The 24,761-nt window shown below is 41.1% G+C and overlaps 2 protein-coding genes and 1 non-coding gene across 4 annotated transcripts in view; 1 reads left to right on the top strand and 2 right to left on the bottom strand.

The window, feature by feature from the left end:
• XNDC1N (XRCC1 N-terminal domain containing 1, N-terminal like) overlaps positions 1 to 3,361 on the bottom strand; it is a 38,259-nt gene extending 34,898 nt beyond the window's left edge. Inside the window, 2 exon segments of the mRNA XM_043580366.1 lie at positions 1,953 to 2,126; positions 2,803 to 3,361. Of these exon segments, the coding sequence (XP_043436301.1) occupies positions 1,953 to 1,997 (45 nt within the window). The 5' untranslated portion in view covers positions 1,998 to 2,126; positions 2,803 to 3,361.
• Positions 2,972 to 24,761, top strand: part of RNF121 (ring finger protein 121) — an 82,228-nt gene continuing 60,438 nt past the window's right edge. Inside the window, exon 1 of one of the 2 annotated variants that reach the window (XM_043580346.1) lies at positions 2,972 to 3,024. Coding sequence is in view for 1 of the 2 variants with exons in the window: in XM_043580345.1 (XP_043436280.1) it covers positions 3,526 to 3,588 (63 nt within the window). In the remaining variant the exon portion in view is untranslated. Of the gene's footprint in view, positions 3,025 to 3,469; positions 3,589 to 24,761 lie in introns of those variants that run through there. The other variant, XM_043580345.1, reaches the window with a different exon arrangement.
• On the bottom strand, positions 20,653 to 20,757 carry LOC122484558. Its single transcript, XR_006297619.1, has one exon. It is a non-coding gene; the product is annotated as a U6 spliceosomal RNA (small nuclear RNA).

The following is a 24,761-nucleotide window of genomic DNA, read 5'->3' as shown; positions in this document are numbered from 1 at the left end:
AAAAGGATGCCCATGAATGAGGGATTCCTACATTCCCAAACCTTTCCAGGCATTTTACCATGATAGAAGAACCACTAGACGGGAGTCCATAAAAGTACAGCTATCATGTGCCAGGGATTTACAGACCATTTACCTCTCCTTCATTTACCAAACCACCTCATTTAATCCTCCTAACACTTTACTATTTAGTTTAGTTGCTATTATTGCTTCTTACTTAACAGATCAATACATTGAAGCTTAGGTTCAGAAACTTACCCAAGGCCACAAAGCCAAATAACCAACCAAAATCAGAACATCTAGCTTTCTGAATCCAGGCTTTTAACTGCCACACTATGCTATTTCACTTCATTTACAAGGTACTTTCACAGACATTTTTTTATCTTCAAAGTAGCCCTATGAGAAAAGAAAGGCAAGGATTTTTATTCTGAGTTTACAACTAATGGGTAGGAATAAAGTGATTTGTTCCAAGGCAACAATAGCAATACCGAGAGAGAAAAATTTTTAAAAACTATTTTTGAGAGAGAGAGAGAGAGAAAGAGCACAAGCAGGGGAGGGGCAGAGGAGGAGACAGAGGATCTGGAGTGGGCTCTGTGTTGACAGCAGCAAGCCCAGTGTGGGACTCGAACTCATCAACTGTGAGATCATGACATGAGCCAAAGTCAGATGCACAACCAACTAAGCCACCCAGGCACCCACCAAGAGAGAAATTCTTGGTTCTAACCCACAGTTAGATATTTTTTGGTGGCAAGGCCCTGAGCAAACTACTTTCTCTCTCTGGATCTAAATTCTTTCATCCATAAGTAAAGGGGAGGGAGTCTATACTCATGGTTTTCAATCTTGTTTTTGTTTTAGCAATAAAATCCTTCCTTTTAGCTGAAATCTTACACTAAAGTGTGTGTGTGTGTGTGTGTGTGTGTGTGTGTGTGTATTTTCATCAAAAAAACCAGAGCTCTGGTTAAAACACAGGTTGGGGGGTCTAGAGACATACATGCACCACCTCACTTCAATTAGAAGTGGGTGCCCATAGAACAGTTTGAAAACCTCAGTGTTAGATGATAAGTAACATTCTCTAGCATTTTATAAGGCTCAATCTTTGAAGAAAACCATTTAGGCTGACTATGTAGGTAAGAAGGATATGGGCAATTTTTATTTTCTTTCACTTAGGAGTTGATATATTAGTTCCAAAAGGCTCTCTAAGAGTCTTTCTGAAATGAGTAGGGATGTTTTTGACTGTCATCATGACCAGGGAGCATTACTGTCATTAGGGTCTGAAGGCCATGGATGCTAAATACCTCATCAGGTAAATGATACTGCTATAAATGCAGATTTATCCCACCCAAAATGCCAATGGCATCCTTTGAGAAAGACTAGGGCAACAGAAGGTGAAGAAGAGTGGGGAGAAAAGGTATGGATAGAAATGACAGCAAAGGAAAGGGTGGGAAGTTCTTAAGAATCACCACATGGTATAAATCCTGGGCTTAGGCCTCAGCATCTAGATCTAATCTGGATAATTGGAATTTCTCAAAAGTGAACTTTTAGGGAGGAGGTTGAGATCACTTTTGATGGTGGGGGTGATGTCCTCACAGGTCAGGAATGACCTTGAATGTCCCGGTGTGCTCTCAATGACAGAGTAACTAAACTGCCCTTCTAGGAACCCTGGTACAGACTTTGGGCCTATGGGTTTGCCAGTTCCCTTCAAACTAAGGGTGGAATCCTGAAGTTGTTTCCTCTCTACCTTCAATTCCCAGGAACACTTCTTTTATGCACCCTGCGTTGCTCTGGGAACAACCTGAGGGCAAGAGCTGTGTGTCCTCCTTTGACTTTGGATTCCCAAAGAAGGGACAATGTCTCTTCTATTAAACTGGGAGTTTCCTGAAAGTGCAGCCAAGTCTCCTACTTTTGTCACTTCTTTCAGTTGCCAAGAAAAAAATCACAACTGCTAATTAACACACCTGAGAGGAAAATGATACGATGTGGCTAATCTTTACAGGAGCCATTGTGGGCCCAGCAGCTATCCCAAGTACAAGGCAAAAATACTTTCTCCTAAGATCTCTTCTGTCACCACTTTGGCACTGCCTTTTTTGGTCCTGTCAGCTTCCAGAAGAGAAAGAATCCTCATGCTACTCCTGAAGGAGAGAACAAAAGAAAAACAAACTAGCCATGGCTGGTTCTCTGGAAATCTTTGCAGGAAGTCAGACTGTTTCTGATGCCCTTGATGGGCTTGTGGGGCAGTGGGCAGGGAACGGATCTGGACCAGGTGGTGAGATTCCAACAAACACGTGAAACAACTAGAATGCAACCACAGGGCAACGGAGCAGCAAGTACAAAATAGGTTAGTACGGGAACGTTGGATGCTCCCCAGGGCATGAGTGGTGCCTTAAATCATTCACCTTTATACCGCTAGAGCCCACCACGTAGTAAAGACGCAACAAATGTTCAATTAAATATACAAGTCTCTTTGATTTGTTCTCCCCTCTCAAATCAATCTTCTTAAATTTGTTTCTCGTTGTTACTCCTCTATTAGGAATCATCAATGTTTTCCTGATGTACGCAAAACCCTTTTTACATGGTGGGTACTTAGTAAATATTAATTCAGCTTGGCCCCTCAAAGCACCTACTAGGTGCGAGACTCTTCAGCTCTCAGCTTCGGGAGACTAAACCGTGCAGGCACTTCCCCCTCTTGGAACGCGCTGTTCTGTACATTCCTTGACCGCTACCCATTCTCTGCAACTGCCCCCCCCGCCCCCCCCCCCCCCCCCCCCCATCAACAACCCTCAAAGCCCCTCACCCGGAACAACGGACCTGGAAGAGCCATCGCAGCCTCAGATCGCGGACCACAAAATCCTTTCTCCCGCCAATTTGGCCCTCTGACCTCCGACTTCTGATTCGTAGCACTACTCTCCGCCTCCGGAATTCCGGGAATTTGTCCTGGGGCCTCAAGAAGCCGCTGTTTTTGAAAAATGATTCCCACCGAGGCAAGAAGACATGTGATATAGCCAGTAAAATGCATTCGTGTGCATCTATGTATGTTTTATATCTATTTTAAAGGTGTATTTTTAATTATATTTTATGCAAATTTCCACTCACTATAAATCTGTCCACAGCGCGGAACCTAAACTTCCGGGTCAGAGTCAATGTATTCTGGGAAATGTAGTCCTTAGCCTCCAGGCTTCCCCCGTTGGAGCTTAGAGTGAGGGAGCGTCGCAAAAGTTGACGATGTAGAGACCCTTCTTTTTGGCGCTCCCAAGGGGAGAATTGGTGAAATATTTGCACTGAAAGAATCCAAGCCAAATTTCTCATTTTCCAAGAATCCTCCCCCAGGGAAGCTTAGAAGCGCATGGAAACCGTCCCTCCTTGACCTTTAAGTGAGCAGCAGGTAGATAGTCTCTTAGTACCGCTCAAGACTCGGCCTGACTTGTTGCCCCGCCCCCTGCCGGAGCCTGCGCCGCCGATTGGCTAGGAGCACTTGAGCGGCGGAAGCAGCTGGCTCGCGCGGGGACCGGAGGGAGGGGGAGAGCTGTGAAGATGGCGGCAGTGGTAGAGGTGGAGGTTGGAGGAGGTGCTGCCGGGGAACGGGAGCTAGATGAGGTAAGAAATGTTGAGAGTCAAGGAGAGAAGAGGCTCAGCCTAAACCTGAAGGGAGGGGGAGGAGAGGTTATCGGGAGTGGGGTCCTAGGGGAGGCGGGACCCTGAGAAGGAAGGAGCCAACTGGGGGGGCGGGTGCGCGGAGAGGGAAATCAGAGGTAACCTGCACTCCGGCACTGAAAGGCGGTCATGGGGATAGAAGACTTGCAGTAACCTCAAGGGTGGAGATTGAGGACAGGGAGAGAAGCCAAAGAAGTGAGGGCGTTAGATTTGAGATTATTAACTGGGGGTCGTAGGGGTAGGACTGAAGGGCTGAGGGGTAGCTTGAGTTGGAGGGGCGTGGACTTCTGCGTGGGAAGGCCGGACTTTCGCTGTAGGAGAAGACCGGCTTGGTTTGAGGTGGGGGTTGGGGACGCACACCAGGGAAGAGTGCTAATCTAGTATTACAGTGTTGAGAGTTATTTTTATGTAAGAACTGTTTTATTTATCATTACACTCTAGGACTTGGTACATAATGTGTCATAAAGTTTTGTGCACCTAATGGAAGAATGAATGATTGTATACCGGAATTCATCGTTTCACTCATTTAACAAACATTACATATGTTTGTGCTGAGTCCTGGGTTAAGTGCTAGAGACATAGGGGCCCTTCCATAGAAGAGCCCACAGCCTAGTGGTGGGAGACACAGAAGGAAAACTAGTCGTAGCATCAGAGGTATAGTGGTGGCACTGAGAAGAGGGGGCCAGTTCAATTTGAGCTAGGGAAGGCTTCCCAGAGGAGCTGAGTCTAATGGGGTAAATGATTCTCTATTTCTGGCTCTTTCTAGACCTCTGAGCTCTTTGAGGGTGAGCTCCTTGAGGGTGTATGTCCCCTTTACCTGTCTAATGGACATTTAACAACTGATGTATTGAATTACCGGTGGTCCTTGAATCACTAGGAGGAAAGAGACATTGAGTTTAAAGGGAATGAAGGGATAACGCTGAGAAGTAAATAGAAGGTAAGAAAGGAAAGGGAGATTATTGTGAGGCCAAAGGTACATTCATAGCAAGGGTTGCTTATAGCCTTGCATAGGACAGCATATGGACAACTCAGAGGGATAGGAGGAAGGGGGTTGATTGTCAGGGGTCCACCCACCACCAGTGGGATCTCTGAGGGATCAGAATCTAAGAGGCTCTGGCTGTGTATTGGAGGTGGGTGACTGGGGACAATTGGGGGTGAGGCTCAGAGAAAGGGAGTAGAAGTGTACTTGAGAAGCTAAGACTGTTGCTTGGTGGTAGGATGACTTGGTGGATTTGGTTTACTTGATTGGGGTTATTAATGTGGCAGGAAGAGACTGAGAAACTGACAGGTGGTTAGAGCAGGGGGAGATTTTTAAGGAAACATTTTAGACCCATACCTCTCAACCACTTGGTTGTTTGGATACCACTTGGTTGGTGATATGGGGTGGTTGTGGAAATGACCTCCAAGGCCCCATCCAGTTTTAAGTTTCTGTGATTACGGTTGACTGTGGTTCAGTGAGATATAGTTGAAAGTGCCCTGGAAAAAATAAATACAGTATTGAAGTTATTACGTATGGTTTGTTAGTCATGAGCCCTCCTTTGAGGGAGCCTGATTTCAATTACATATATCAGGGTTCATTGAGATAAAGAGCAGAAAAGAATTGGCAGAGGGGAAAAGAACTTAAAGTTTTGATGTAAGACAGTTTCTATTTTTGCTTCTTCGCTTTTCTTCCCTTATTGTTTTAAGAACTTGAGAGCTTCTAGTTGTATAATATGCTTATACTACAGACTTATTAGAGTGTCGTGCCTAGAGGTCAACTTTATATGTAACCACTAGCATCCATCCCAGAAACTTCTGTTACTTGTTTTATTTATGTAGAAAGATATAATCTGTGGTCTGGAAATTCTGTATGGACTGGTTCTATCTTTTGTGTGTTTGAGAAAATAACTCTGAGAAGCTGGAACAGCTAGTAATCCCTTCAAGCTCCCTTCTCCCAGACAAACAAACACACAAACAAAAACCAGGGGTCTGGTCTGGTAGACTTAGTTTATGTGAGTTTCTACTAAAGTCTACCCAGCTGTCTCTTAGCAGCCTTAGTTAGTGAAAAAGAAGGTGAAATCCATCCTTGTAATTTGCAATTATGGAGGTCTGTGTGTTAAGCACTGGCAATGTAAGACGGGATCTTTACCAACTTAGAGTGTAGGGAAGAGGCATGCAAATAGCTCTACTCTATTAGGTAATTGTTATATCGGAAGTGTGTAAAAAATTCAGTGGGGCAAGTGGTTGAGTCTGCTAGGAGGAGTCAGTGAAATCCTTATAATAGAGATGAGCTTGAGCTGAAAAAATAAAGGTTGGGTTTACAAAGAAGTAGTGATTTGCATGTGGCATCAGAGTTGCCTTCCTGTAGCTCTTTCTGCTTGGTAAACTAGTAGGGCCCAAATTATAAAAGGGTAGTGGATAGCCTAACTAAGACACAAGTGGTGCTCTTTGCCACTTTTTTGGAAAGATTGCGTATGCTGTGGTTTTGTTCTTCAGGATATGTTTTCCAATATCAGATGCCATTAGCATGATAAGTGGTCTGGAATAGCAGCCATCATTCCTTTCCTCTTCTTTTGTCTTTTCATTATTTGTTGAAGTAATTTAGGCTTTGCTAAGTGCTTGTCTAGTTTTGGAGAGGTGTAGAGAAAATAGGGTTTAGGAAATGAGCTACCGATAGAAAAACTTACTATTTATTGAGTCCTTACCGTAAACCAGCTCCTGTTTAAAGCCCTTTACTTGCATTATCTCATTCATTACTAATAGCAGCCCTGTTAGATTAGCTGCACTTTGTACTTGAGGAGACTGAGGCTAGAGAGGTTGAGTAACTTTTCTAGGATTCCAGTTTGTGAGGGAGGGGGCGGTGGCAGGGGCTGTGTGCAGATTCCAACCCAGGTCTGCCTACGCTATCCTGAACTCAGCCCATGCTGTACTGAGCACCTTGGTTCCATTTCTCCATTATTTGTGCTATAGGGATAGGTAATTTAAAACTGTATGGTTTTAATGATCTCATGTGCAAATTGATATGGTACATTTGATAAGTGACTGTGATTCAAAAGAGCATTTTGAGTCTCACGTTTGTGATGGTAATTTTATTAGTATTCCCTATTTATTGTCGAGTTGAGGTTCAGAGTATTTGAGAATGCCGAGGATATTGCAACTACTAAGTGGTATCACTAAGATTTAAACCCATTTTTTTTTTTTTCCAGATTCTAAAGCATTTGTTTTCCCTCAGTTTAAAGACCTAAACTGCAGGCTCATCTTACCAAAGTAAACTACCCCTTTCTATATATACAAAAGTTTAATCTCCAAATTATGAAGCAGTATTTCATTCTTGAGAGGTGTTAAGTAGGGGTTAACCAGAGGAATATTGGTTTTTCCATATAGGTCCTTTAATTTACTGATAACCTGATTCTGCTAAACCCCTGGTTGGGAGGAGTGATTAGCTTAGTGGTAGTTAGGAAGATGAGAGATGGGTCTAGCCAGCTCAGGGTAGGTATTAAACAGGATGTGATAACTGGTTAAACTCAGTTCTTGCTCTCAACTTGCCAAACTACATGGTGCTTGAGGATATTAGTAGTATAAAGTATGGGTACCAGATAGGTGGCCCAGAAACAGACCTACTCTTGGAGCCAGTGAGTTCCTCCTGGAAGGTGTAGCTGGTCAACCATAGAGAGGAATTGGAGGCATCATTTTGACACAGAGACCCAGCTTGAGACCTAAAGTAGAAAAGCGCATCAACATCCAATCAGGGCCAGACTGCCTGCTTGGCCAGTGCCTGTGAATTCTGGATGCATCTACTCCCAGTGGTTGTTCATCTGCCAGAATGATGTGACATACAGATCAGTGGGTAGTTTCCAGCTCAAGTTCAAAGCAAGTATCCCAGTCTACAACTAACTTGAGGTATTATTGCCTCAAGTATGTAATTTACCTCATCTGGACCCTGTTTTATTCTTTTTTCTTTTTAATGTTTATTTTAGAGAGAGAGAGAGAGAGAGAGAGAGAGAACGAACAGGGGAGGGGCAGAGAGAGGGAGGCACAGAATCCAAAGTAGGCTCCAAGCTCTGAGCTGTCAGCATAGACAGACATAGAATTCAGTGCAGGGCTTGAACTCATGAACTGTGAAATCATGACCTGAGCCGAAGCTGGACACTTAACCAACTGAGCCACCGCCCTGTTTTATTCTTATTAAAAGAGGAAATTGGACTAGATTGGTGGTTTTTAAATATTTAGCCACAAAAGCCTTTATTTAAACAAAATCTCACTTTGAAACTTTGGGGGTACTTAAGGGGACTCAGAACCCCTGATGTGTCTCAAGACACACTTTGAGACACACACATTTCTCTCTTACTGCCCATTGATTGGATGACCCTACTCTTTCTTCTTTCAGCCCCTCACGTACTTCCTCCTAGCCCAGGTCTACCAAAGATTATTTTGTCTGTCTTCCCCACTAGACTCTTAGCGACATTAGAGAGCAGAATTCAAGTCTGTCTTGCTCGTTGTTATAGTCCCTTCCCTCAGCATGCTGCTTAGCATACAGCAGGTACCTGCTAAGTGTTTGATAATTATTATTTTTGAGTAATAGTAATAATAGCTACCAGTTAGTGAATGTTTGTGATATGCCAGCTCCTCTGCTTAGTAGTACATGCTTTTTAATGGAATGTTTACAACATCCCTATAAAAATTGGACTGTTGGACTAAATCGTGTTTAAAACTTTCTGATTCTAACATATGGTGCATCATGTTTCTGGTTACTGCCAGGTCTTTGTTGATGCTGTCCTGTCTGTATGTTTCAAATCCCACCTGTATTTTAAGGTTCTAGCCCAAGGCTGTCTTGACTTCTGGAACTATTCTGATCTACACTGATGTCTTCTTTCCCTGCCTTTGATAGTTTTCTCTGTGTTCATTTATCAATTCATCAAATTTCTGAAGCACCTTCTATGTGCCAGGCACTGTGCTATTCTTGGTAATACCAAGGTGGAGAAGGTGTGATAATTGCCTTCAGGGAGTTCACAGACTAACATGAGAAGAGAAACACTGATAAATAAGTACAAAAACATGTCACAGGTGCTGTGCTAGGGAGTAGGTGGGATGGGTATATCAAAGAGGAAGTGGCATTTCATGTCTTATCTCCTCTTCTCTGCTAGACTGGTAAAGCTCTAACAGGCAGGGTATAGAAATCCCTTGCTTCTTCAAAGGAGTAATCACTGCCTTTCCCCCTCCCCCCCCTTTTCCTGTGGGTCTCTCCTGATAGACATTTGATAAATGTCTCTTGTTTCCAGGAGTTTCTTCTCTAGAGACTCTTGGTCAAAGCCAAGATTTTACTGGGGGATTGAAGTATGTGTGATTGAAGTTTAATCTTGGATATTTAACTATTTACCTTTGGATTTTTTTTTTTTTTTTTTGGTTTTTTAAATGTTTATTTTTTAGAGAGCGAGAGACAGAGTGTGAGTGGGGGAGGGGCAGAGAGAGAGGGAGACACAGAATCTGAAGCAGGCCCCGGACTCTGAGCTGTCAGCTCAGAGCCCAACACGGGGCTCGAACCCATGAAGTGTGAGATCATGACCTGGGCCAAAGTCAGATGCTTAACCGACTAAGCTACCCAGATGCCTCTATGGATTATTTTTAAGGTATGTAAACTGAGTAATAGCATAGTGTAGTGGGAAAAAAACAGAGTAGTAAAAAGTACTCCTGGGTTCTAGACTAGGAATAGCAGATTTGTTTTATCTCAGAGAGAGTCAAATGATAATAGATGCTTAAAAGGCTGTGTTGAGATTCTGAGGCCTGGGCTCAGGAGGAGAATGCTGAGGCAGAGTGCTGAAGGTGAAATAAGATAGAGTACTTACTCTGTGCCAAGTGTTTCGTATGCATTTTCTAATTTAATACCCAAATCTTACAAGGTAGGTACTATTATGGTTATCCCCATTCTATAGATGTGGAAACTGAGATGTAGAGAATTTATGTAATTTGCCCAATGTTATATAGCTAAGTAAGTGACAGAGCTGGAGTTCAAATCCAAGATGACTCCAGCACCTGTGCTTTTAACTATTTTGGGCAGTGTGAGTACTGTATACTTCTAATACTGTCCTACAATGGACATTTCTACTATGTAAGTATATGACTTCATTTATAGAGGTAATTTGACTGGAATCATGCTGTTGGTCTCCCATGAGATTAGGCTCTCCTTGAAAGCCTTGTGTCCCTGGTGTCTGGCAAAGAGTATGATTCAATAAATGAATGAAAGTGTGAATTCATGAAAGATTTCAATCTCTCTGAACCTCACTTCTTCATCTGTGAATTGATAGGTTTGGACTAGATGACGTTCTAAAGGTCTCTTGCAGCTTTGAAAGTCCTGGATCCCAGTATTTTACTCTGCCTGTATTTCATACAGTTCCTGTCAGGTACTTAGGTACTGTTTTCTATCAGGTAAATACTAGTGAATGAGTGAGTGAATGTATAATAATTGTTAATAGCCCGTGCTAATAACATTAAGTTGAGAGAAGAAAGGTGATAGAGAGTTATAGACAAAAAGGCCTACATATAACCTTGACTTTTTATACAGTCAGTTTCATACTTTGGCAGATAGCCTGTCTGCAGAGAATCTTTCTCATTTGGTTTCTCATCATACCTTTATACCTCCCATCCCCAGCTCACTCTTGTTTTTTGCAAGTCACTTTTTTATTAAGCTTATGTCTTGTTTTTGTTTGTTTGTTTGTTTGTTTGTTTAAGATTTTAAGTAATCTCTACGTCCAATGTGGAGGTCACACTCACAACCCCAAGATCAAGAGTTGCATGCTCCACCAACTGAGCCAGCCAGGTGCCTCCAATTAAGCTTATGTCTTAATAGCTCTTCTACTTCCAGAAGGAATTTAAGGTGTTATCTGGTCAATAAAGGGGGATAGGAGAGAGAGAGGAGGAAAACTCCTCTATGTTCTAACTCCTTGAATGCTGGGACTGTCTTTCTCATCTCTATACATTCTTCAGTGCTTTGCCTGGTACTTGGCATGTAGCAGACATCAGTATATTGTGGGTTCGGCTCAGGATGAAAGGAATGTTGACCTAATAGCAAAGGTTAGCTGACACACTTAACTATCTGTTCTGGAAATAACACAATATCACCTGACAGCATTTGCTTATAAACTGCTTTTGAAGCATTTCCATTTTTAATTAATGCCATATTGCACCTTACCAGTGAGTCATAGGCACACAATCTGAGGATTTGCTCTCTGCCCCATGGTACCTTATATGGATTTCTGTCAGCACTTACCATGTTGTATTGCCCCCCTGATTAGGTGGTGAACTCTGGGAGAGGACAACCGTATCATTTTTTATCTCTGTGTTCCTAGCACCTAATCTCTCACAATGGCTAGCGTAGAAATTCAAATGTTTATTGAACTTGAATCTTTTTTTTTTTTTTAATGTTTATCTTTATTTTTGAGACAGAGAGAGACAGAGCACAAGCAGGGGAGAGGCAGAGAGGGAGGGAGACACAGAATCAGAAGCAGGCTCCAGGCTCTGAGCTGTCAGCACAGAGCCTGACATGGGGCTCGAACTCGTCAACTGTGAGATCATGACCTGAGCTGAAGTCGGATGTTCAACCGACTGAGCCATCCAGGCACCCCTTGAACTTGAATCTTAAAGGGATGTTGAACATCCCCAGTAAGTGATCACTCCCAGTCTGTGTTTAAACCCCTCTAATGGTAGGGAGCTATCTTTTGGGTCATCCTATTACCTCTTTGAATACCTCTGTTGCAGTATTCTTCAAATTGGGCTAGAATTTTTATTTCTGTAGTTTCAGCTTAAAAAAATTTTTTTTAAATGTTTATTTATTTTTGAGAGAGGAAGAGAGACAAAGCATGAGTGGGGAAGGGGCAGAGAGAGGGAGACACAGAATTTGAAGCAGGCTCCAGGCTCTGTGCTGACAGCAGAGAGCCCCATGTGGGGCATGAACTCACGAACTGTGAGATCGTGACCTGAGCCAAAGTTGGACGCTTAACTGACTGAGCCACCCAGGTGCCTCTGTAGCTTCATCTTTTTAGTCCTTGTTCCTTTTTCCAGATCCTGCTTTTGCAGGATGCAGATGCTTTCTTTGCATCTTTGACCATGGAAGCACATGCAAGCACTGGCACTGCCAGAGGATGCCTCTGAGGAGTGTAGGCTCAATTCACCGGGGACTATTTGTCCTGAAAGCCAACCCACTGTAATCCATCTGATGTCATTCCTTATCTCCACTTTATTTCTTTGTGTTTTTCCTTCTTGAAGTCCTTTGTTATCTCTTTGCTTCTCAGAGGAAAATCTGGTAGGTAAATGTAAACTCATTAGTTCTCTCTAAAGTGCAGCTTTCCCAAGGGGATGCTGAGTTGTGGCCATGGGGCTTTTGGCCCTGGGCAACTAGGGAGAAACTGTGGGGAAAGAAGAAGCAGGGAACTGGAGGCAGAGAGCATAAGCATAAGCCATAAACCAAGGTTTGTGGTCCCTCTGTTCTCCTTCCCGTTTCCCAGTAGGGTGTTCTCAATAACTTAATGTGTCTGTTACTTTTTTTTTTTTTAATATTTATTTATTTTGAAAGAGAGAAAGAGAACGGGGGAGGGACAGAAAGAGGGAGAGAGGGAATCCCAAGCAGGCTTTGCCCTGTCAGTGCAGAGCCCGACTCAGGGGTCAAATCCCATGAAGCATGAGATCACGACCTGAACTGAGATCAAGAGTTGGACACTCAACTGACTGAGCCACCGAAGCACCCCAATGTGCCTGTTACTTAAGAGGACTCTAGTGACATTTTACTCTCCATTGCCCATTGCTTAACCTCTTCTTGAGTCTGTCAGCACCCTCCAGAAACAGTTTTTTCTCCCTCTATTCTTATGGTAACAATAGCTAATTTTTTAGTGCATACTGTGTACCTGGCACTGTAGTAAGCATTTTACATAACATTAGCTCTATTAATTCTATTTTAATACTATTATTTTCAATTTCTACGTGAGAAAAACCAAGACACAGCTAAGTAATTTTAATTTATTCAAGATTGCATAGGTTGTAAGTGGAGGTGGGATTTGAACTTGGTGATAGGATTCCATGATCTCTGTTGCTGGTGTACTCTATAACACGGACTCACTGTTTTCAAAATTCACCACATTTTTATTGAACATTTAATTATACCAGATGCTTTTTTGGTCTTGGGAACTCCTAAATGGATAATGAGACTATCTCTGCTCCAAAAGAGGTCACAGTCTAGTAGGGAGAGGAAGTGATAATGACATAAAGTATTATGAGTAGAGTTATGCACAAGGTACCACAGGTACATGGATGGAGTGCATAATTGTATTTGGGAGTGTTAGGGAAGATTTCAGAGAGGATAGGACATTGGATTGATTCTTTTTTTTTTTTTTTTATGAGTTTATTTGTTTTGAGAGAGAGAGAGAGCCAGAACCAGGGATGGGACAAACAGAGAGAGAGAGAGTCCCAAGCAGGCTCTGAACCCCCATCACAGAGCCCAACAAGGGGCTCAAACTCTTGAACCTTGAGATCATGACCAGAGCCAAAATCAAGAGCTGGACCCTCAACCGATGAGCCATCCACATGCCCCATCATTGGGCTGATTCTTGAGGGGTAAAAGTTTACCATGTGAAGGAATGGAAGCATGAAATCTCTAATCCTTAAGCATATTATTCTTCATTAATAAAATATTTGTTGATGATTGCTTTTTGTACAAGGGGCTATGTTAGGCACTTGGGTTGAGAGAGAAGATGCTAATTCATGTTTCAAGGAGCTTATAGTTCTGTTAGAAAATGGGACATGTAGTCCAGTTGGAAATGCAGTGGCTATAATTAAAAGGTCCAGTGGGGCACCTGGGTGGCTCAGTCAGTTAAGCGTCTGACTTTGTCTTCAGTCATGATCTCATGGTTTGTGGGTTTAAGCCCTGCGTTGGGCTCTGTGCTGACAGCTCAGAGCCTGGAGCCTGCTTCGGATTCTGTGTCTCCCTCCCTCACTTGTGCTCTCTCTCTCTCTCTCAAAAATAAATATGTATACTTAAAAAAAAAAAAAAGGTCCTAATTACCTTATCAGTAGAAAAAACAAAATACTATGGGGGAAGTAAATCCCTTCTCATTGATAGGGTTAAGGAAGTCTTCTTTGAGAAGGAGCCTTCTGACCTGGACCTTAATGGATGTTCTAAATTTCACTAGAGAGCATCAGGAATAAAGGCCCCAAGTAAATGTGAAAAAGAAGGATGTATTTGTGGAGATCATCAAGTAGCTGAGGACTAAGTGCTAAATCTAGAAATATAAGTTGGGGCCCATACAAGGTTGATTTTGAATGCCAGGCTGAGGAGTTAAGGTATGTTTTAACTCAGTCATCAGTTATTGAGTGCTTATATATGCCAAATACTATGCAAGGAGGACACAAAGATGAACGCCTGGCTCCTATTCTCAGGGGATTAATAGTCATATAGGGGAAGACAGACATGGAAACAAATAATTGTGGTATAGTGTAAGTTGTGTGTTATATACCGTGGTGACACAAAGGAAGGAGTGATTAACTCTGCTTAGGGGGATCATTAAAGACTTAACAGAGAAGAAGCTTGCGTTTGTTCTTAAGGATTAAACTTGAGTTCAATAGATAGTCTATGAGGTAGGGAAGAGTGGTCCAGCACAGTGAAAAGATCTGCAAAGGTTTGGAGGCAGATCCTGGGAACTTTAAGAATTTCTGTAAAACTGAGTACAGGCTAAATGTAAGGGGATAACAATGAGCAGTAAGGTTGGAGAGACCTTTTTAACAATATGCTAAGAAGCTTGGGTTTAAAACCTGTTTGGATCTATGTCTCAGAGTGATCAAGTCTGATAGAAGTGTAGAAATTATTTTGGAGGGATCCAGTTGGGGAAAGAAGAAATTAGCTGGGAGTACTTTGGTAGCTAAGAGATAATGAGGATCTGAGCAGAAGCAAAGGCAGTAAAGGTGGAGAAAAGTGAGCAGCTATAAAAATATCAAGTAACAGTGCTTCCACTTATTTTTGTGTGCTTTTCATTCCTCCCCCTAATTCGTTCACTCACGCATTCATGAAGCATTTATTAAATATGTAATCTGGATTGTTAATTCAATCTTTCCTTCCTCAGTACTTGTACCTTCAATATGTCATGCATTTTCCTAGGTCCCAGTAACTCAGCAATGAACAAGACAACGAAGGTCCTTGCTCTTGTGAAGTTTACTTTCTAATGGGGGCATGCAGGTAACAAGTAGCAAACAGGATAACTCCAAATGGTGACAAGTGCTCTGAGGAGTGTAGGGTGATGTGATAGAGAACAACTAGGAAAGGTTATGAATAGCCTATGAGGTGATATTTGAACCAACACCTGAGTGAAGAAGATCTGGCAATTGGAAGATTGGAGGCAATTGGAGGCAGACATGTGTCAAGTGGAGGGAGAAGTATAAATCAGTGGGAATGAGTTAGGCATGTCTTGGGACCAAAGAGAAAGCCAGTGTGTGTGAATCATAGTGAGCAAGGAAAAAATAATACCAGTCAGGTCAGGGAGTTTGGCACAGTCAGATCTGTAAGGCCTCATCGATGCTGCTAAACATGTTGAATTTTCCTGAGAGTACAATGAAAAGATTTTGGATGGTTTGAAAGATAGGAGTGAGGTGAGCTGGTTTGCATTTTTTTTTTAATTTTTTTTTTTAATGTTTATTTCTGAGGCAGAGAGAGACAGAGCATGAGTGGGGGAGGGTCAGAGAGAGAGGGAGACACAGAATCAGAAGCAGGCTCCAGGCTCTGAGCTGGCAGCACAGAGCCCGATGTGGGGCTCGAACTCACAAACCATGAGATCATGACCTGAGCCGAAGTCGGTCACTCAACCGACTGAGCCACCCAGGCGCCCCTGGTTTGCATTTTTAAAACAATCTTTCTGGCTGCTTTAAGGAGAATGCATTGTAAGGGGCATTCAAGAAGAGCTGTTAGGAGATTTGCAGTAGTTTAGGTGAGACCTGATAGTGTTGGGGGTGCGGTAGCATAGATGATGGGGAGAAGTGGATGAATTTAGAATATGTTTTGAAGTAGAGTCTACAGGACTTGCTGGTGGATTGGATATCAGATAGAAGGGAAGGAAAATAAGCTTGACTTCCAGGTTTTGGGATTTGTTTTGCTTTAAGTAATTGGCAACGCCATGGTTGATGGTATATGTATTGAAATAGGAAGGACCAAAGGGGAAGTCTTAGGTGGGGGAGAAGAAATGTGAAAAATTCTGTTTGGCTATTTTATTTGACATCATCCCCACTGTTTGTTCGAGACTGTTACTCAGTCTCTGTTTATTTCCGAAGCATGTGCTTTGTTTGTGTCTAGTGCTAGGTGTGAAGTAAGAGGGGGATGCTGAACGAGTAAGGCATAACATCCATCTAACATTTATTGAACACATACATTGTACCAGATTACAGGCTAGTTCTTTGAAACAAAGGAAAGTAAGATTCAAGTGATGCTCACACCCAGTTCACATCCAGTAAGATTGCTAAATAGGAGAAAATATTTGCAAATAGTATATCTGATGAAGAACTTACATTCAGGATATATAAAGACCTCTCACAACTCAACAAGAGATAAATAACCCAATAAGAAATGGACAAATGATCTGAATTGACTTTTCTCCAAAGAAAGTATACAAATGGCCAATAAGTGCCTGAAAAGAAGTTAAATATCATTAGTCATCAGAGAAATGCAAATCAAAACCACAATGAGGGGCGCCTGGATGGCTCAGTCAGTTGAGCGTCCAACTTCAGCTCAGGCCATGATCTCGTGGTTTGTGAGTTTGAGCCCTGCGTCAGACTCTGTGCTGACAGCTTGGAGCCTGGAGCCTGCTTCAGATTCTGTGTCTCCCTGTCTGTCTGCCCCTCCCATGCTCATGCTCTGTCTCTCAATAATAAATAAACATTAAAAAAATTTTTTTCTTAAAAACACAATGAGATACCACTTCATACTCACCATGATACTATCATGAAAAAAGACATAATAACAAGTGTTGTCAAGGAGGTGGAGGTACTGGCACCTTCATGCACTGCTAGTAGAAATGTAAAGGGGTGCAACAGCTGTGGAAAACAGTTTCATGGTTCCTCAAAAGGTTAAGCATAGAAGTACCATATGACCCAGCAATTCCTCTCCTAAGATATATACTTTAGAAATAAAAACATGTGTCCACACAAAAGCTTGTACACAAATGTTCTTAGCAATATTTTCATAATAGCCCAAAAGTAGAAACAACCAAAATGTCCCTCAATTGCTGAATGGATGAATAAAATGTATATCCATATGGTGGAATATTACTTGGCGAGAAAAAGGAGTGAGCTACTGATACATGCTAGAACATGGATGATCCTTAAAACATTATGGTGTCTGAAAGAAGCCAGTCAGAACTGCATTTTGTATGATTTCATTTATATGAAAGGTCCAAAAGAGGCAAATCTATAGAGAAATAAAGTAGATTAGTGGTTGATTAGGTCTGGGGGTGTTGCAGATGAGATGAACATGAGGTTTGTTTTTAAAGTGATAGAAATGATTTAAAATAAGATGGTTGCACGGGGGTACCTGGGTGGCTCAGTTGGTTAAGTGTCTGACTCTTGGTTTCAGATCAGGTTTTGATCTCACAGTTCGTAGGTTCAAGCCCCACATCAGGCTCTGTGCTGACACAGTGCAGCCTATTGGGATTCTCTCTTTCCCTCTCTCTTAGCTACTCCCCCCATTTGCTCTCTGTCTCTCTCTCAAAATAAAACTAAAGTTAAAATTAAAAAATAGATTAAAAAAGATGGTTGCACAACCCTGTAAATATACGAACAGTCCTTCAATTGTCCACCTAAAATGGATGCTGTTCCTCAATAAAGCTTTTAAAAAAAGAAAAGATCCTTGGCCTGAAGATGATTAGAGTTTAGTTATGGAAACAGACTCAGAAACAAGTATAAAAAGTAATAAATGTGACCTTGGAGATAATGTACAAATTGCAAATTTCTGCAGAAGAGAAACACTTCACCTGAGGAAATCTATTAGACTCTTAAGTATCTTGAGAGTGAGAGCTGTTATTTATTATTGTTGTTTCCAGTCTAGAGTTCAACATATGCTCACCTAACAGTTGTTGAATGCAGTGTGAATGTATAAAGTTGGAGAATATCTTTTGAAGGAGGTAATACTTGAACTGCATCTTTGAGAGTGAATAGAGATGGACAGTGAAGATGAGGAAAGAATTCTAAGGAGAGAAGATGGCACTGGCCAAAGCACCAAGGTATAAAAGGGAAGAGCATGTTAGAATGGTAGGTGGTTCATTCCTGGATTGTGGCTGGAGTACAAGCCATTTGGGGGAGACTGGTGAGATAAATAGCTGGTTGGACCAGATTATGAAGTACCTTATATGTCATACAAAGGAGTTTGGGCTTTAATCCAAAGACAATAGAAAGTCATTAAGGTCTCTTTAAGTAGGGGGCTGATATACTCAGTTGTGTGTCTAATAAAGATCACTGTGGCTGCTCTTATGTTATGAATCTGTTCTGGCAAGATTAGAGTCAGGGAGATGATCTTGGAGGTCACTACAATATCCTAGGAAAGAGCAAGGGATAAAGTCTGAACTTTAGGAGGTGTGGCAATGAAAAATTCAAGGGAGATTCCATAGGTGGGTAGATGTGGCTAGCAAGTAAAGGCTTTAAGGAGTTTGTAGGAAGGATAGTTCTGCTCTGGAAGGGTTTCTGGAAGAGGTGGCATATGGATTGGGTTTTAAAAGAATGGGTAGAAAGGTTTAGAGTATGTAGGAGGCTGGAATGCGTGTAGGAAAGAGTGAGAGAGGGAGGAGGCTAGTCTGAGAAATATGAATTTGATGGGAAAGGAATTTAAGAACCAAAGAATGATAGGTGCCCCCAAGTTTGATAATTGTTGAATGAGAAAGAGGTCATTAAACTATTCCTTCTACTTTTATATATATTTGAAAAGTTTCACTGAAAAAGCTTCCCAACTCAGCTGGCCTGCAAGATATACTTTCTGGTGATGGTAGGAGGGGTGGGGGTGATGAGCAGATAGCAGCCATAGCAGTTGTTACAACCAACACCTACTTCCACTTTCTTGCTCAAAGTGTGCTGTCTATATCAGGCCTTACAGTTTGCCTAAGTAGATCCAATGTCTGCATGATTTCCAGCTGATTTATGAGGTCTGTTTTAAAAGTGAGGTAGTTGCACTTTGATTTATTGGCCTTGAATTCTTGACAAGGCTATGGAGTTTAAGAAGATTGTGAATGAGAGGAGAATGGAGAGCTACAAATATGGAGAGCCTGTGTGAACCTTGGTATTTCACTTGTCGTAATCACCCAGCAGACCAGAGCATCTGTCCCTACAAGATAGAAGAGGCAGCCCTCCTGGTATGTTGTATTCATATCAGGTTCAGGAGCTAGCTAATATCTCTTTTCTCTGCACTTAAGTAGCACTTTGTTTAAATGTCAGTGGTTGTCCTTATCATACTATGTTATGTTTAATAGTCTGTTGTGTCCTGTCTCCCCCCCCCCCCCCCCCCCCCCCCCCCCGACTGAATACCTCAAGGGCAAAGGTTGGGCTTATTCGTCTCTAGTTTTTGCGAAAGAATGAAGTCTTTAGCTGCATGGTTAATCCGTCTCTAACTTGAAAGGATCAACTGAGACCTCTCAAATACCAAGTTTGTCCTGGTGGATGGGGTTCCAGAGGTTAGGACCCTTTACAGTTAACAGGTACTTGAAGCAAGGACAAGAAGCCATCCCCTGGTGATGGATATTCCTGATGCATGCCTGTGGTAATCATTTGTTAAAGTTTCATTGATGTAATTTGGTAGCATCCTGTTAAATTACAGTAGCTCACCACACTGAAGGCATTTTGTTTTTAGTTGTATGGTAACTAAAGGAAACTGTGGCAGTTTGGAAAGTCAAAATATTAGAGCTGACTCTGAAGCTTTGGAGTTAGATTTGGTAGAATTATTACAGCATTTTAGCTTTAAAGGACCTCAAAAATCACCTAAGCCAACCCCCTCATTGTATATATGGGGAAATTGAGTCACTGAGGAAGTTTCCTATTCATTGACATATAGCACCTGTGGTGACATATCCACCTGTGGTGGATTAGTAGGACCTACAAATGTTTTTCTCTTCACTGAGAAAGGTAGTTGTTGCCCTAAAGCCATTTCTTGGGGTGAAAAGTGGGAATGAGATAAAACCCAAGGAAATAAGACCTACCACATGGGCTAAGTATAACAGCTGTCTCACCCAGCATGTTCTCTTGTTGGAAACCTTTTGGGGGAAGCGAGTATCTACAATGTAGTCAACAAAACAGTCTCCTTTTTCACTTTCTTCTCTTTTCCTGCTTTATTTTCTTTCATAACACTACCAGAATTTATTTTATATATATATATATATATATATATATATATATATATATATATATATATTCACATATATGTACATGTATATGTATACATATGTGTGTGTGTGTATATATGCTTATATGTGTTTATTATCTGTCTTCTTATTAGAAGGTAAGTTTTATAAAGGAGTAGACTTTGTTTTATGCTTGTCTTTTGATTGAATGAATGAATAAACATTTATTGGCTACTTTCAAGATGCCAGCTATGTGCTTCCCATGACTTTGGTGTTTGCAGGTCAATGACATGTCTTTCTTTTTTGGGGTATGATCATTCATGAATGTATCTGAACCTTTTTTGAACACAGAATACACATTATTGTCAAGTGATTTTTCAGTGACTTTATAGTGCTACCAGTGGAGTGAGGTTACCTTTTATTGTGGATTTAGGCAGTGTGTAAGATTTAGTGTGAACTTCAAACTCAGGCTGATTGATCAGATAGGCTCAATAGAGGAGAAAATCTTACAAGCAGTAGAGCAAAGACTTGGCAGCTGGGGAGAAAACACTTGGTCCGTAGCTATGGGGTTACAGCAGGACCCACAACTGACTTATCCATTAGGGACAGTGCCCAGGGACCCACAAAAATGTCTTAATTTACTTTAATAATAAGAAAAAAATGAATACAGTCCAGCTTGGATTATACATCTTTATAGTAATGCAGTCATGAAATATATTTTTCTTGTGCAGGGGCCATGCTACTCTTTTCTGTATTCCAGTTTCAGTATATGTGCTGCTGAAGTGAGCATTTTTAAATATTTTTTTTAATGGAGGAAGGAGCCCACAAAGGCAGAAGTACTTGGGGCCCATGACAATCATAATGTGACCGTAGGAGGACTTTGTGACTAGTCATTGATTTGGTCATTTGAGGCCCTAAGCTCTGTCTCTGATTTCTCCCATAAGCTCTGTGACCCTTTCCCCATCACTCTTGGCAACTATGATATTCAGTGAGTCATTACTCTCCTTTATATCTTATCTGTGCCTTCTGTAGAGTGGAAACAATTGTGCTCCCTGGGCTAAGTAAATTCATACTTTTAAAACAGCCTAATTATTTTATTTTTTATCTGTCTTCTCAACGGCAAGAAAAAAGTCTGGTTCGTCTGTACATCCCCATGCCTAGCCCTGGACCTGCACATTTAGAACAGGAGTACCTCAAATGAGAATTGAATAAATGAATAAATGTCTCAGATCTCACAGATAGCTTTGAGGCCTTATTTGTTTGCTTATTTTTTTACTTATTTATTTATGGTATTATATACAGTTCTTCAGCTATCTTTTGGACTTTTCTGAGGTTCTGTCAGCAAAGTTTATAGAGCTGTGGGGACACTTGAGAAAATGATGTGGAAAACAAGGGTGTTGCACCATCTTCCAGAATTAAGAGCCAGTGTGAAGAATTAGGTGCACATTGGGAATGAATTGTCTTTTCAACAAATGGTGCTGAGACAGTTAGCTAGCCACATGTAAAAGAATGAAGTTGACTCCTGTCTCATACCATATAAAAAAATTAACTCAAAATGGACCAGTGACCTAAATATAAATAAAACTATAAAAATTTTAGAAGAAAACATAGTCATAAATCATGACCAAATCATGAAATCTTCTTAGATATGATACCAAAAGCATAAGCAGTTAAAGAAAAAGTAAATAACTTGGACTTACCAAAGTGAGAAACTTTTGTGTTGCAAAGGATGCTATCAAGAAAGTAAAAAGACACACCACAGAATGGGAGACAATATTTGGAAGTCATATATCAGATAAGAGACTTATCTGACTTATAAGTCATATATCAGATAAGTATCCAGAAAATATGTAAAGAACTTTTACAGCCCAACAATAAAAATATAAATAATTCAGGGGCTCCTGGATAGCTTAGTTGGTTGAGCATCCAATTCTTGGTTTCAGCTTAGGTCATGGTATCACGGTTCGTGAGTTCAGGCTTCACATCGGGCTCTATGCTGACAGTGTGGACCCTACTTGGAATTCTCTCTCTCTGTTCCTCCCATACTCTCTCTCTCAAAATAAATAAACTTAAACATATACGTGTATATGAACACGCACACGCGCGCGCACACACACTCACATAATTCTGGGGTGCCTGGGTGGCTCAGTTGGTTACATGTCTGACTCTTGATTTTAGCTCAGGTCATGATCTCAAGGTTCATGGGTTCGAGCCCTGAGTCGGGTTCTGTGCTGATGTCATGGAGCCTGCTTGGGGTTCTCTCTCCCTCTCTCTGCCCCTCTCCTGCTCACATGTGCGCACTCTCTCTCAAATAAGCTTAAAAAAATGCACCAACTGAAAGATTGTCATAGTGGATGAAAAAAAAGATCTGCTATATATTGCCTACAAGAAGCCCCTTTTTAAGTAAAAGGATACATATAAAATTAAGTGAATAAAGAGAGATATAGCATACTAATACTAATCAAAAGAAGGTAAGACTAGCTATATTAATTTCAGACAGAGCAGACCTCAGAGCAAGGAAAGTTATTGGGGATCAAGAGGGGCATTATGTAGTGATAAAAGTCCATCCTCCAAGAAGACGTAACAGTCCTCAATGTGTATATACCTAACAGCAGCGTGTCAAAACATGTGAAGTGAAAGCTGATAGAACTGCAACCGGAAGTAGACAAATTCAGATTATAGTTACAGGGCTTAGCATTCCTCTGTCAGAAATGGACAGATTCAGCCATCAGAAAGTCTGTAAGTACATAGCTAAATTCAGTTAACACTATCAATCAACTGGATATAATGGACATCTGTAGACTGCTTCATTTAACAACAGCAGAATAGATTGACCTTCTCAAGTTTTCATGAAACATTCACCAAGGTAGACCACAAAGTTTCTATAAAACACAACAAATTTAAAAGAATAGGAACACATTGTCAGAGCACAGTGGAATTCAGCTAGAATTCAAGAAGAGAAAGAAAATCCACAAATACTTGGGGTGCCTGGCTGGCTCAGTTAACCATCTGACTTCAGCTCAGGTCATGATCTCACAGTTTATGAGTTCGAGCCCTGCATCAGTCTCTGTGCTGACAGCTTGGAGCCTGGAACCTGCTCCAGATTCTGCATTTCCCTCCCTCTCTCTACCCCTCCCTCTCTTGTGCTTTCTCTCTCTCAGAAAATAAACATTAAAAAAAAATCCACAAATATTTGAAGATCACACAACACACTTCTAAATAACACATGGATCGAAGAAGAAATCTCAGGAGAAATTTAAGTATATTTGAACTAAATGAAAATGGAAACTCAACTTACCAAAATTTGTGGGATGCAGTAAAAGCAGGCTTAGAGGAAAGAAAGATCTAGAATCAGTCACCTATGGATTCATCTTTGGAACCTAGAAAAAAGTGCTAATTAAAACCAAAGTAAGCAGGAGAAAAGAAATAATGAAAAACAGGGTAGAAATCAATGGATTGAAAATAGGAAATCAGTAGAGAAGATCAACAAAATCAAAATCTGATTCTTTGAAAAAATTGATACAACTGGTAGGTCTGTAACCAGGCTAACTATGAAAAAAAGAGGACACAAGTTACTAGTATTAGAAATGAATGAGGGGACAATTCAAGAAAGTACAGACCAATGTCTCTTACAAACATCAATTTAAAAACCATCAATAAAATATTAACAAATCTGACAGTGTATAAAAAGAATCATACACCATGACCGAGTGGGATTTATCCCACGTGTGCAAGTTGATTCAGCGTTTGAGAATCATTTAATGTAATCCATCACATTGATAGGCTAAAGAAGAAAAATTACATAAATATATGAATAGATACAGAAAAAGCTCTTGACAAAATCCCATACCCATTTAAGATAAAAATTCTCAGTGGCACAAGAACAGACACTCAGATCAATGGAAGAGAATAGAGAACCCAGAAATGGACCCACAAACATATGGCCAGCTAATCTTTGACAAAGCAGGAAAGAATATCCAGTGGAATAAAGACAGTCTCTTCAGCAAGTGGTGCTGGGAAAACTGGACAGCGACATTCAGAAGAATGAACCTGGACCACTTTCTTACACCATACACAAAAATAAACTCAAAATGGATGAAAGACCTCAATGTAAGACAGGAAGCCACCAAAATCCTCAAGGAGAAAGCAAGATCTTGCCTGCAGCAACTTCTTACTCAACACGTCTCTAAAGGCAAGGGAAACAAAAGCAAAAATGAACTACTGGGACCTCATCAAAATAAAAAGCTTCTGCACAGCAAAGGAAACAATCAGCAAAACTAAAAGGCAACCGACAGAATGGGAGAAGATATTTGCAAATGACATATCAGATAAAGGGTTAGTATCCAAAATCTATAAAGAATTTATCAAACTCAACACCCAAAAACAATCCAGTGAAGAAATGGGTGAAAGACATGAATAGACACTTCTTCAAGGAAGACATCCAGATGGCCAACCAACACATGAAAAAATGCTCAACATCACTCATCATCAGGGAAATACAAATCAAAATCACAATGAGATACCACCTCACACCTGTCAGAATGACTAACATTAACAACTCAGGCTGCAACAGATGTTGGCGAGAATGTGGAGAAAGAGGATCTCTTTTGCATTGTTGGTGGCAATGCAAGCTGGTGCAGCCACTCTGGAAAACAGTATGGAGGTTCCTCAAAAAAACTAAAAATAGAACTACCTTGTGACCCAGCAGTTGCACTACTAGACATTTATCCAAGGGATACAGGTGTGCTGTTTTGAAGGGACACATGCACCCCCATGTTTATAGCAGCACTATCA

Source organism: Prionailurus bengalensis, chromosome D1 (genome assembly GCF_016509475.1).
Source record: "Prionailurus bengalensis isolate Pbe53 chromosome D1, Fcat_Pben_1.1_paternal_pri, whole genome shotgun sequence".
Taxonomy (NCBI): Eukaryota; Metazoa; Chordata; class Mammalia; order Carnivora; family Felidae; genus Prionailurus; species Prionailurus bengalensis.
This window is presented reverse-complemented; position numbering and strand designations above follow the sequence as displayed.